General features: G+C 49.3%; 1 protein-coding gene across 2 annotated transcripts in view; it reads left to right on the forward strand.

Moving 5' to 3' along the window:
- The window catches only part of Sord (sorbitol dehydrogenase), a 33,238-nt gene extending 25,736 nt beyond the window's left edge, over positions 1–7,502 (forward strand). For both annotated transcript variants that reach the window (XM_052723121.1, XM_052723120.1), the window contains 4 exons: positions 1,466–1,531; positions 2,153–2,328; positions 5,305–5,426; positions 6,223–7,502. In XM_052723121.1, coding sequence (XP_052579081.1) covers positions 1,466–1,531; positions 2,153–2,328; positions 5,305–5,426; positions 6,223–6,388 — 530 coding nt within the window. In that variant the 3' untranslated portion in view covers positions 6,389–7,502. The remainder of the gene's footprint in view (positions 1–1,465; positions 1,532–2,152; positions 2,329–5,304; positions 5,427–6,222) is intronic.
- Positions 7,503–13,745: the final 6,243 nt, after the last annotated feature.

Raw genomic sequence — 13,745 nt, forward strand, 5'->3', positions numbered from 1 at the left:
CTCCCATCTCCTGCTTCTGGCCACTTGGAACAAACCCCAGAGGCCTCAGATCAAATCATTCTGGGTTTTTAATTGCTAGTAACCCAGACAACACACACGCACACACGCACAGATATTCACTCATAGCCCATTACTCATGAGCCCGAGAGAACCACTGTTAATATTTTGGTGCAGAATCAGTTAGCTTTAGTTTTGTGGTTTGTTTTGCTTGTTTTGGGCCAAGGTCTCTCTGGGTAGCCAGATTGGCTTCTAACTCGGGAAGCTCCTGCTGCCTAAATGCTGAAATAGCAGGTGTGTGCCGTCATCCCTGACTAGGTCTTTTGTGTAACTTAAGACTTAAAAACAGAGTCTTGCTATGTAGCTCAGGATAGCCCTGAACTTACAATCCTGCCTCAGCCTCCTGAGTGCTGGGGTTACAGGCTTTATGCCATGGAGTAGTACACTCCCTTAAAAACAAAAACAGAGAGCCTGGGATGTCGAGATGGTTCAGCTGGTAGAGGCACCCACCACCCAATCTGATGACCTAAGCTCAATTCTTGGGACCCACATGAAGAAAGGAGAGAACTGAATTTTTGCAAGTTTTCTTCTGACCTCCACACGTGTACCATGATACATGAACATGCTTGCACACATGTATATGTGCACACTATAGTAAATGAATGCAATAAGAAAATCATGATTCTGTAAACATTTTTGTGTCAATGGCTGCAGAGTTGTAACATAATTTTTAAAGCTTTGTAGTAACCCTTTCTGTAGTACATGTAACTGGTCACCCACTTTGGACACTTTAGGTATTGTTTTCCAGTGTGTTGCTTTCGAGGGGAAACACACGACGTTGCTTTCAAGGGAGTGCAGCAAAAAAGCAAACTAAGTATTCCCGTTGTCTCATTCTGTGGGACTTTGTTTTATAGTAAATCCACAGTGCCATCTAGCAAGCAAATACCGTGGAAGTGGGTGGGTCAACCCAGGGACCCACCTCACGAAAGAGGAGTGCTCGGGGTGTCGGGGAAGAATGTGACTCTCCCTGGGGAGGAGTGGTGTGTTCTCCTGAAGTCAGGTCAGGGAAACACGTCCAGATCTTCTGATTCATAGTTTCTGGCTCTTTGAGATTCTCTCCAGCAGAGCCTAAGAGAAAGGGAAGGGTTTCTAGCTCTGAGGTGTGAGGGATCAAGCAGAACTTACTGCTAGGAATGTGTTTCATGAAAAGAACAAGCCTTCATCCACTTGTTCACATCTGCATTCACAAACAGCTTTACAAATCTTATTGTGTGCCAGGCACTTGGATAGACACTAGCAATGCACACATGCATGCACGCACACGCACACACACACACACACACACACACACACGCACGCACGCACGCACGCACGCATGCATGCACAAAACCTAGCCCCTGTCCAGGGCTCAGGCAGGAGGAAAGTTGATGTTTAGTAACATGCAGTCTCCATTCTCTGCCTTGTCTAGGGCCCGTTGGGATAGTCACTTTGCTTGTGGCCAAAGCAATGGGAGCTGCTCAGGTGTTGGTGACTGGTAAGAGGGGTCTCTTTCAAGCTTGGCACTCTGGTTTCCTTCCTCCCAGTCCCACCTCTTAGAGGTTGTACCACCTCAGAACTCCACACTGGAGGCCAAACCTTTGTGTGAACCTTTAGGGGACAAACCACCATACTTCCTGAAGTACTGGTGGCTGGAGAACTTCTACTTCCTGTCCCCTGGGTTCTAGAGCTGGAAAGCCTGTCCAGGAATGACCAACTCAGGGCTGAGGAGAAGTCTCTCTTGTGAAAGAGAAGATAGAGGAGAATGTGGCTCCTTATGTATGGGCCTCACACTGCCCTCTTAGTGCTAAGAGGAGGCTCAGCCTTTGGTCTGTGTGACTTAATTTAGAAGGCAAAGATGGTATTTGTGTGTGTGTGTGTGTGTGTGTGTGTGTGTGTGTGTGGTTGTATAGGGGTGTTTTGCATAAGGAAAGGGTATCTGCATGAGTGTACCCATGCAGCACGTAGCGGACAACGTGTGAGGGTGGGGGGTGTGCTGAGCTTAGCAGCTCCACCCCTTGCACTAGAGACTGCTGCGTCAGATCTGTACCTCCATTTTCCTTTCTTCCTAGTCAGTTATCCGGCTTCTGTATTTAAAGTAACTCTTGCTTCCTTTTAGACCTATCTTCCTCTCGGTTGGCCAAAGCCAAGGAAGTTGGAGCTGATTTCACCCTCCAGATTGCCAAAGAGTCTCCTCTGGAAGTTGCCAATCGAGTGGAAAGTGTGCTAGGGAGCAAGCCGGAAGTCACTATTGAATGCACAGGAGCGGAATCCTCCATCCAGACGGGCATCTACGTGAGTGAGCTGAGGGCGGCTCACTGGCCTGCAGCTTGGGGCCAGGGGTGGTACAGAGTAGTAAAGAGAGCAGCGGTAAGGAGGTCTACCATCAAGCTCCGTCAGGCTGTTGTGTGACCCCCAAACAGCTAACCCCTCAGCACTTCGTTTTCTTACCTTTTGTGTGGACTTGCCTTGAGCCCTCATTGAGTCATAATGGGGTTCACCTGTGAAAAGCAGACACGCATGCCCCTTCAGGATGGGGTTGCCCTTAGCATCGCACCAGTGCCTGTAAAACAGTGCTCTTGACGAAACCATCAGCAGGACAAACAGGGAATCATGCCTTAGTAGAGTAGGAGATTCCTATATTGTTTTATTGAGGAAAACTAGTCTTTGAGTCATTGATACTAAACAAGAGCTAGTAATTCAGTTAGTCACCAAAGTGAGGTGAATTTTCAAGGCCAGAGCTGGTGAATGGGGTGCTGTCTTCCCGAAGTCGGAACAGATAAGCTGCCCAGGCCTGATTCACCCCACAAGGTTTCACCCCTCCAGCAACTTATGGGAAACAGAGAGGGAGTTGGTGGGGAGGGTGTGGCCTTGATAGAGCAAAGTACAAGGAAAAGAGGAAACACAAGCCCTCCTGTGTGCCAGTCCTCTGCTGGGCACTCTGTAGGTATGATACCTCTGCACCTTACTTCTGGATTCGGTTAACATTTTAAGTTGACAGAGTCTTGGGAACTTGCTCCCAATTCCTCGGGTTAGGAGTCAGGATCAAGAGTCAGTCCTAGCCCTGCCAAGCCCCATTACTTAAGCCTTACCCACAGACTGGGAAGGATTGGACAAGCAGCTATACCAGGATGGGAGGGCCTGAGCTGGGAGGAGCTCCTGCCTCTGCCTCCTCGACTGCTTCCCCACAGGGCCATGGGCTTCTCCTTCCCTTCTGAGTCATAGCTAGTTCATGCCCAGGGCACTTTGCAGCATGTGAGATATTCCAGGAAGGAATATCTCTACCTATGGCACACCTCAGGCCTGGGACTCTTGCAGAGCTGTATGTTTCCTCCTATCAAGGTGCTTAGTGTCACAGAGGGCAAGGAGGTGGCAGGAGGGATGAGCAAGTGCCACTTGGTCCAGTCCTGACTTTCTGCTAGAGTCAACCAGCCTTCTGTTCCACTGTCACAGGCAATGGTCTCCATGTGGGGAAGGGCAAATCGAACCCCAGACTCACAGTGTGTCTTGGGGACCTCCTGGGTGCCAGACTTTGTGTTAGACACATTGCAGGTTATGACAGGTATGTCTACTATCTTCAGGTGGCTAGCTGGTCAGTGATACCACACCACAGAGAGGCAATGAAACTTAATGGCTGTGACTGTCTTCTCTTCTGCCCTGATATTTGGGAACAGATGTCACCCCTAGTAGTTGGTAGCGTAGGCCAATTGCCAGGCTACCTGAGGATGGTATAGAGGTGAATGTGATCTGAGGTACTCCCTAGGCATGAAGCGATGTCTCTTCTGACATGGTTACAGAGCCATCGTGCATAACAGGGACTGTGGAAGGTAGGCCACACTGCCAATGAGCGCAGCAGGCAGTAACGCCAGATATGGACACGTCTGAGCATCACCTTCCTGGGAGGTGACTGGGTGCTGTTTGTGCGACGTGGTCAATGTCCTTGGGTAGAACTGATGGTGTCTCTTGGTATATTGACCACACCCAGAGTAGTCAAGTAATTCCTTGACCTATGGCCTAAGGTATTTCAAGGCATTCCTTGGCCTATAGCCAGCATACTGCTGACCCCTGCTACTTAGAATAGCCAGCAGGTTCCTCCTCATTGTCAGGGAGGGCAACTCCTAAGGGGGAAACCATTTTCCTGGAAAAGTTGTTAATCAAGAGTTTACTGTGACTCAACTCACAGCTTTGACTTCTCGCCCATCTCCAGTGGGGACAGCGATGTTTTTTTCCATTACACACATATTCCTGGGTAGTTTGTAAGTGATTCTGCACTTCAGTGAAAGCGTGAAACAGCTGAACGTTGAGTACACACTAGTACCAAGCATTGGGATGTTACCCATGAGGTGCTAGCTGAAAGGCCAAGTCCAGGGTCGGCTGCTCAGAGGTCTTAACACCAGGAGTCGCCTCACAGCGCTGCAGGCTGGAGTACACCTCTCATCTGGGCACTGCAGGCCTCTCTCTGTGGCATTTCTCACCCCTCCCCTCAGAAGGGCTGGCTGTGGGCCTTCCTGTAGCTCTTTTTTGTAGCTCTTTTTTGTAGCTCTCAGAACGGTCCTGGGGTAGGTGCTGCTGCCATGTCTGACGATCACAGAAGTTTGGCAGGACCGAATTGCCCATTCTCCTGCTTCTCCCAGCAGGGAACTCAGGGTACCACAGGGCCAACATTGTACTTACACAGGGTTGCATGGACATTGCCAGGAGATAGTCTCCCTCCTCTACCATGCTTCCACTGGAGTCTGTTTCTTCACATTAGCAAAGCACTGGATTTCCAGACAACTATTTAAGGACGACAGATCCGTTATGCCCAGTACCATTGAGGTGAAGAACGAAGTGGTTCCTGCCTGCCTTCGTGGGTGAAGCTGTTTTTAAATCACAGAATTCACAGCCTATCTGTGAGGCAGCTGCAGTGTTCTCACTACTGATGAGCTCAGAGGGGGTTCCTTATTTATTTTCATTTTGAGTTTTTGAGTTGTGGGATCTCATTCTGTAGCCCTGACTGACTTGGCCCTCACTCTGTAGCCCACACTGGTCTTGAACTCTCAGCAACCCCCCTGCATTAGCCCCCTGCATGCTGCCATTATGGGTATATGCCATCATGCCCATCCGATACTGACTGTTCCTGGTGTCTCTGATTCTTCTTTAGTCACCCTTACATTGCTGGATGCCCTGTTGGGTTGGGTGGCATGTTGAAGAGTTTGGTAGTGTAGCAAGAATCCCACCCTCTGGACCTCCTGTATATCCTGAGTTCTCTTGTTCTTATTTCTTCCTTAGGCCACACACTCTGGTGGGACCTTGGTGATTGTGGGAATGGGCTCTGAGATGGTCAATTTACCCCTAATGCATGCATCTGTGCGGGAGGTGGATATCAAGGGCGTGTTTCGATACTGCAACACGTGAGTATGCTGAGGGTGAGCCAAGGTGATCAACAGCCAGCATGGCCAAGGCAGGTCCTCTGCAGCCTCTGAGACCAGGAGTCTCTGCATGTTTATTCACGAGGGGCACTCCCTGACCACACTGCCAGCACACGATATGATAGGGCTGCTAAGAGAGAACATGTACTTATTCCTCAGAGGGAGGATCAGACAGGGAGGGGGATTTTGGATCTGCCACTCATCACCTAATCTCTCCTCCTTTCATATCCTTAAGTAGCCAGACTTCCCTTCCTCCCTTTTAAAGGGAATAAGGAGTCTGTCTTGGGGGAGAGCCGCTTTTCACCCACCCTCCCCATATCCTACTGCTCCCCACTGTATGCAGCAAGGATGCTCTGTCTGGAGCATAGTGATGCCTCTTACTCCCAGCTTATAGTTCCATGGCCTCAGCAGAGCACCCACTTTGCATTAAACTTTGCCAAGCTGGGCTGCTAATCTGTGCAAACTCGTTATCCTGACCTTTCCCAGGCTACCTCCCTGACGTTTCCTGCCTTTTCACTCTGGCCTCTGCAGTATAACTCAGTCCTTCATGCTAGTGAACCTCAAGGTTTCATGGCACAGACTGCAAAGCCAGGGGATGGAGGCTTGGCTAGGGCGACTGAGAACAGCCTCGGTACCTGCAGATCACAGCTGCAGGCCCTCCGTCACGCTGTAAAGTTGACCCTGCAGAAGGGCCATGCTAGAGATAAACACGGCCGAGCAGTTTCTGGGACTGGGCTTTTCCCCTGAAGGTTAACAAAATGCTTATGATCTCTTGCAGGTGGCCGATGGCGATTTCCATGCTTGCATCGAAGGCCTTGAATGTGAAGCCTTTAGTTACCCATCGATTTCCTCTGGAGAAGGCTGTAGAAGCCTTTGAAACCTCCAAAAAGGGATTGGGGCTGAAAGTTATGATCAAGTGTGACCCCAATGACCAGAACCCCTAATGTGAATTCATCTGTGCCCTCAGCCTACCCTCTCAGCGTCTAAGGGCTAATGGCAGGGAAGGGGAGGCCCTGACTGCAGAACTTTCTTCTGAATGGTAAAAATAATTAACTCATAATAAGCAGAGAGCCTTAGGGGAGTTGGTGTGCCTTAAGGACAGAAGTAGGGACACTCTGGGGGACCTTGTAGCCAGAATGAGATGCTTGTATTGAGGAAAGTCTAGTAGAGAGAGCAGAGTTTGGCAGTGCTGGGAGCTTCCTTCCCTCGTCCTCTGGTACCTTCTTTGGTGAGGACATAAAACTCCTGAAGTCCTTGTTCCACTGTGACTGGCCAGGGGGTGGGGCTGACTCAGGAAGAAAGGACTTCGTTAAGATGGAAGTGGCCCCATAGCTGATCCTTTGGTCTGGATGAATGGTTGTCATCTGTTGTAGTTCAGAGAATGGTGTTTGTCAAGCCAAGCTCCATTTGGTTTGATGATAAAAGGGGAATAAGAAGTGGGACTCGCCTTCTGGATCCAGGATAAAAACCAATCCAAAGAACGAAGCAAATCCCATGTGAGGTGCACTAGCTTACATTCCCCAAATGTGGAAGTAAGGGCACTCACCTCTGCCCAAGGACCACCTCTTCCTCAAGGCCTAAGAATTTAGTCATTACATTTGTAAATGGAAGACCACCTTCCCAACACTGCTCATTCACAGTAAGGAGCAGTGCCAGTTGCTAGGCAACCAGGAGCCTTCCACCTGAAGATCTTAAATCCTGCCTAATTAGTACTAGAGGGCTTGTGTTCCCATGCTCACTCACAGGCAATTATTACCCCATTCCACTCAGTTCTGGCTATCTGAAAATGTCCCCTTCTCATAGCTGGGTAAGGCTGGTGGCATCTGTTGGGTGGACACCACAGAATTTTTCATCCTAGGGCTTTTCTATAAAAGATTTGGGTTCAAATCACACCCTTTGTGATCTTAAAATAATTAAGAGTAACAGTGATGTAACTTGGGCTACAGACTTTAACCCACCTCTTCGGCTGCGGGTAGAGAATGGCTGAAAAGAATCTGCTGGAGAAGATCGTGGCCAGTAACTGAGCTTTGCAAAATAAATTCTGTCGCTGGTGTCGGACTCCTGCTGTGGTTGATGCTTGTTTAGGGAGTAGACTTAGGCTGCCCGGTTCACACAAGGAAGAATCACAAAGCTTTAGCAGGGGACATTTTCTGTACTAAATGTAATCTCACAAACTGCTAGAAACGTAAGTGGCAAATGTATAATGAGTATCTTGCAGGTAGAGAAAGTAATTCAGGCAAAGTAGCATAACCTGTTTCTTCTCTTCCCCCCATGCAGGAGGCACGTTCACAAGACTTCTGTCCACACACACTCAGCGGCTTCACACACCTACTGGCTTGCTCTTCCTTCTCTCTGTCCTATTCAGTTAGCACCAGACTTATTTCTTGCCTTCTGTGAAGAGTCCTTCCAGCATGGGGATGCCCAGAGTGCCTCTAGTAGGAACAAGAAAAGCCCCTCACCTTGGAAGACCTCTCAGGTGCCTTAGGCAGGGACAGGTTTCTCTGTTAAATTTACAATTAACCAGTTTTCTTCTGGTTGTGTCCCAGTGAAAGGGGGGCCACAGAAAGGACAGACAGACAGGTAGAGCCATGGAGAACAAGGATGTGTCACTTTGCCTAAAATTACACTTGCGGTAGGTCTTCTAAGCTGGTCTTGGCACTTCCGTTTTCTGGCTTCACTTGGGCTTTATGACGCCTGTAGAACTGTGAAGAGTGGGTGGCCGATCACGAATGTAATTCAGAAGTGACGTGGTGGTGCTTGCCTATAGTTCCAGCACTTGGAGTGCTGAGGTAGGATCATGTTTAAGGCCAGCCTAGTTTACATCGAGTGTGTTTTAAACAAAAGCAACAAAACCCCAAGATAGCAGCTCAGAAGATCCTTCCTGTGTTCATGTCCACCCCTCAGCTCTCAATCTATGGCTTGCCACACACATGCCAGGAGCAGAGAGGCTGGGGTGGGTTGTTCAGTGAGCCACAAGCATGGCGAAGCATCACTGAGTTGTCTGGGGTTTCCTTCTACATCTTTATCCAGAGGTTGCAGAAGATGGGAATTCATTCCCTCCACCTCCACAGGTACTCATTGTTGACTATCTCAGTGAATCAGTCCCGGAACCAAGAATCTGAATTTCCCTGAAGCTCCCCAGCATTGGAAGGCCTGGCGGCTTCTGTGTGCTCTCACCAGGGAGGGCCTGCATTCAGTCATGGAGGACCCCACCCAGTTGGCACTCCCAGTACTGGGGTAGGGTGGAGTGGGGTTAAGAATAGAGAGCTGAGAAGAGGACCCTGCAGGTGACCCTAACCCAGACGGGGAGGCAGCTCGGAGGACCCCCCCCCACCCCAGGCTGGCAGGCTGGCTCCAGCCACTCCCATCCTGACTATCTCTTCCCAGCCTCTCTGGTGCAGCACAGTCTTGCCTCTTCTTTTGCATAAAGGAGGCATGCTGGGATAGTGAAGTCAGAGGTCAAGAGCAGGGGAAACACAGGATCTGTTGACATTCGCCTTTTCCTCAGAACTGTCTCTGTTTTCGTGACGTCAGCTTAGGCTCAAAGTTCAGAAACCAAGACTGGGAAGCAGTGCTCAGGAAGGCAGCTAGGACAGAGGCTGTGCCCAGCTACAGATGGCGAGGCCCGGTCAAGGACTACACCCCTGGTGGCCCCTCACATGCCAACTCCACAGGCTAAGGGAGGAACAGTGCTTGGAAAGGGGCTGCGGTCCAGCAGCCTTGGGAGAACACAGCTGGTGGGATATGCTCCCCGGACACCAGTGGATGCTTCTCCGGCACAGCTGTTGCTGTACTGGTGTAGCCCAGCCCCACCCCACCCCACCTCACCCAACGCCCACCCTGCCTTCACGGCCTCTGCCCCTCACTCCCAGCTCTAAAAGCCCTAGCTGAGTCAGACACTGAGTTCTTTTCCTGGCTGGCACCTGATAGTGGGCAAGGATGTAGTTGGTGTTAGCACCATGGGACTTCTTGGTGAATCCTCCAACCAGAAGAACGGCTTGTTTCTTGGACTCATGCAGCCTCTGAGAGGCAGCGTATCATAGAGGATTTGTTATAGGACTGATAGGGATGTCTAAATCTGGGCCCGCCACTGGTCACTATGACACCAAGTCACTTCTGTTTCCAGTCAGCCTCCACTTCCTCCTTTGCTATCTGAAGGGTCTTTCTGGACAATCTTGAGGTCCCCTCATGTACTGATACATTGTTTCCTGGGGAGAAAGACCCCATGGGAAGTATCTCAGAATTAACTGTAAGGGGCTTTCTCCAGTTTTGGTTCAGGTCCTGGGTGAAGGGGTGGCTTGAGGGACAGAGAATGGCCCAGGTTGGTGGGGGGAGGGACTTTATGTGGAAATACCTGCACTACGGATATCACCTTGCTCTGTGTCTCAGGCTTGCAGTGTGATCCTAAGGGGTTTGCAGAAGCCCAGAGATGGGTACAGACAGGTTGGGCTTATCACTACCCTGGTGTGGTCAGTGACTGGTCTTCCAGTACTCCACATAAAGCTGAACGCAGAGGCACAACCTAGAAAGGGTAAGGGTACATCAATCCACTCATTGTGAGGGGGGAACTATGGGGAGAAGATGGGCCTTTGCGGATAGTGAATCCAGAATCCCTGAGGCATGGTGGAAGTACACCTCCCATGGGTCAGCCCAGGCTTCTGTGGGTAATACTGAAACTCCGTGAGTCCTGCCTAATCCTACAGGCTCATGATTACTGGACCCACAAACTACCAATCCACATGAGCCCCTTGGCACCCAGGGCCTCACTTGTGGGCCTCTTCTCAGTTCTGGAAAAATCACTCTCCACCTTACTTTTTGAGACACCACCTCTCACTGTCCCTGGAGCTCATGCTTTGACTAGGCTGGCTGGCCAGCAGACTCCAGGGATCCGCCTTACCTTCATCTCCCCAGCTTTGAGATTACAGAGCCTCACGGCTCCACTCGGCTTTGAACATGTATGCTAGACATGGAACTACTCATATCCTCATGCTTACATGAAAGCATTTTATCAACTGAGCCATCTCCACAGCCTGTGTACACACATTGATACTGAAACTAGGAAATCTTTTGGGTTCCAGGTTATGACCAATGTGAGTGGAAACCCCCAGGGACTGCTGAGGGTGGGGCCGTAGTGTCCTAACTGACTTCAGATCATTTGGGGAAATGGAGGCTTGATCCTCTACCATTCAAAACTTGAACATGTCACTATGTCTCCAGGCCTGAGTTTTCATATTGTTAAAAGCAGCCATCCCTTCCAGGGATATGGCAACAGTTCCTGCAGGGGCCGGTGTGAGGTCATAGGGAAAGTGTCTCAGTCACTATGGAGTGGTAGACCACCATCAGTGAACCTGTACCAGAAGCTTCCCTACACCCCATGCCCTCAATGGCAAGACAGAGTACCTAACCAAACCTTACTAGGTTACTGGGAAGAAGTAAGGACCATACACATAAAATTTCCTTTTGCTGTTCTGGCCTCTCTTTAGTAGGTATATAACTCTGTGTGTTATGGAATTAACTGGATTAGGTATTAGGATGCTGATCTTTGGATTATTGAAAGACTTGACAACTTAAGACTTTTAAGGAAGTTTCTGAGTAATTCAAATAGGATGGCCATGTTTCTCTTTATTCTCTTACCACGTAAGTATACTGAATGCTGTGTTTATCTGGCCTAACAGTATACATTTCTTTCTTTTTTTTTTTTTTGGTTTTTCGAGACAGGGTTTCTCTGTATAGCTTTGCACCTTTCCTGGAGCTCACTCTGTAGACCAGGCTGGCCTTGAACTCACCGAGATCTGCCTGCCTCTGCCTCCGAGTGCTGGGATTAAAGGCGTGCACCACCACTGCCCGGCCAACAGTATATATTTCAAGTACTATTTATTCCCATGAATACCAAAGTGAAACATGTCCCTTGTCACACACTACATGCCACAAGACAGGGCTACTAGCCCCAAAGCCATCAAGAGTTATTGATTCTTCTGGGACTGGCAAGGCAGTTGAGTGGGTAGAGATGCCTTCCACCAAGCCTTATGACCTGAGTTCAACTTCTAGGAATCACATGATAAAGGGAGAGAACTTACGAGCTTACTCTGAAAAGTTGTCTTCTGATGTCCATCACGTACACACACACACACACACACACACACACACACACACACACATGAAAAGAAAAAAGATTGATTCTCAGGAACTTAATGGGGGAGCTATTATCAGAAAATCAAGAGGTCAACATATGATCTGAGAGGGAGTGAATGAGGAAAAAACTGAAGACAAGGAACTGTTAATCCAGGGCAGAGTGAAGCAGTGACTCAGCGGCTGCAGGCCCGGGGACTTTCAGTCCAACACAGAGGAGACCAGCAGGTTCCAGCCAGAGCTTCCCGGGACCCACACCATGCTGGCTTCCCTGTGCTAAACTCCTATATCCTATGTCTTTGCCATCTTGCTTATACATTGTCATGGACTGAGTCAGAGTTGAGGAAAAGCTGCCATGCACTTGAAAGAGGTGGTAAAGGACAAGGCTGGTAGACACTTGAATGACTTGGGCGCCATAAAGTACGGACAGGTGGGTTCATGTTGGGCTACAACACTGTCTTATGACCCCAAGCAACTCATTTGACTTCTCCCAGCCTCGGGTCCCTTTAAGTAGGAAAGTCATACCTACCTCAGGGTTGTCATAGGGTCAGATGAAGTCATTTTGAAGTTCTTAGCATGTCACTATGATTGTGTTTACTGAGTGTCCATGTCCTGTCCTTGTCTCACCTTGCCTGTTAAAGAACAGGGTGAATGATCCCCCATGGTAAAGAACAGGGTGAATGATCCCCCATGGTAAAGAACAGGGTGAATGATCCCCCATGGTAAAGAACAGGGTGAATGATCCCCCATGGTAAAGAACAGGGTGAATGATCCCCCATGGTAAAGAACAGGGTGAATGATCCCCCACGTGAAAGAACAGGGTGAGTGATCCCCCAAGATTTTTCCAGCTCTGAGCCCCTGACTCTGCCTAGATGTTTGAAGGTGTATGAGAACTCCCCAAGGTGGTAGGAAAGGCATGGCTAAGACCCAGCATTCTTGGACCCTTCAGAGAGATGGCTTAGTGGTTAAAGGCACTAACTGCTCTTTCAGAGGACCTGGGTTCAATTCCCAGCACCCACATGGAAGCTCACAACTGTCTCCAATTCTAGGGGACCCAACACCCTCACATGGACGTACATGCAGGTAAAACACCAATGCATTAAAAAAAAAAAAAAGACCCAGCATTCTCAGCTCTTTTATAAAAATATGCCCAGGCAGGAGAGGTGTCACTAGATCTTAAGGCCAGGAAGTAGGGAGGAGAGAGGAACCAAGGAACTTCCTCTGATCCTCCCTCCCTGTTCTGTTCATCAACCACCCAAAGAAGCCTCTAGATCCGGGAGGCCTAAGGGGCTGATCTTCCCTGGATAGGCACTTCTAGAAGCTGTGGCCAAGTCTCATTCTACATTGTGAAGGCATCTGTACAGACTAGCACAGTGCCTGGCACACATAGAAGAAATTCTAGAGACATGTGTAGCCTGATGAGAGAGTCTTAGCTCTCAGCTATGAGCCATTCTCCTGAGCTGACTCTAGAATGGCTGGACTACCTGAAGGGGACAGTCTAAGTGTCTAGTGACTTACTGTGATGAGGAGAAATGAAGCTTTTAAGGGCCAGTATGGTCAGGGGCAGAGACCTCTGTCACATAGCAAGAGGAGGCCTCCCCTGGACTAGAGCTGTCAACTCCAGAGTCCAATCAAAGACACTGTGGTCCAAGCAAGATGGGATTTCACTGAGGACAGTAGGTGGAACCAGCTGAATCCTTCAGCCTCTTGTTTTAAGGGGAATTGTGGGTACCTCAAGCAATACTGGACCAGAGTACTCTCTCTTCTCAGGTTACACATGTCTCCAGAATTTCTTCTGTGTGTGCCAGGCACTGTGCTAGTCTGTAGGGATGCCTTCCTAATGTGGAATGAGACTTGTCCACAGCTTCTACAAGTGCCTGTCCAGAGAGGACTAGCCCCTTAGACCTCCTGAGTCTAGAGGCTTCTTGGGTGGTAGATGGACAGAACAGGGAAAGAAGGTCAGAGGACATTCCTGAATGTGTCGGGACTCCAATCCGTTTTTGGAGTCCGGACACATTAATTTCAGAAGAGTCATTTAATTTGCATTCTCTCTTGATCATTCATGATGGGAGTCACAGGAACTTCTCTCCGTGGTCATTTGTCAACTAAGCTACTGTGGGAATGAAGGGAGCTGTGTCTGCTGGGTGCCAGACACTTCTAAGGGTGATAGAC

Source organism: Peromyscus californicus, unplaced genomic scaffold, assembly GCF_007827085.1.
Source record: "Peromyscus californicus insignis strain IS unplaced genomic scaffold, ASM782708v3 Scaffold_7__1_contigs__length_154581171, whole genome shotgun sequence".
Classification (NCBI taxonomy): Eukaryota; Metazoa; Chordata; class Mammalia; order Rodentia; family Cricetidae; genus Peromyscus; species Peromyscus californicus.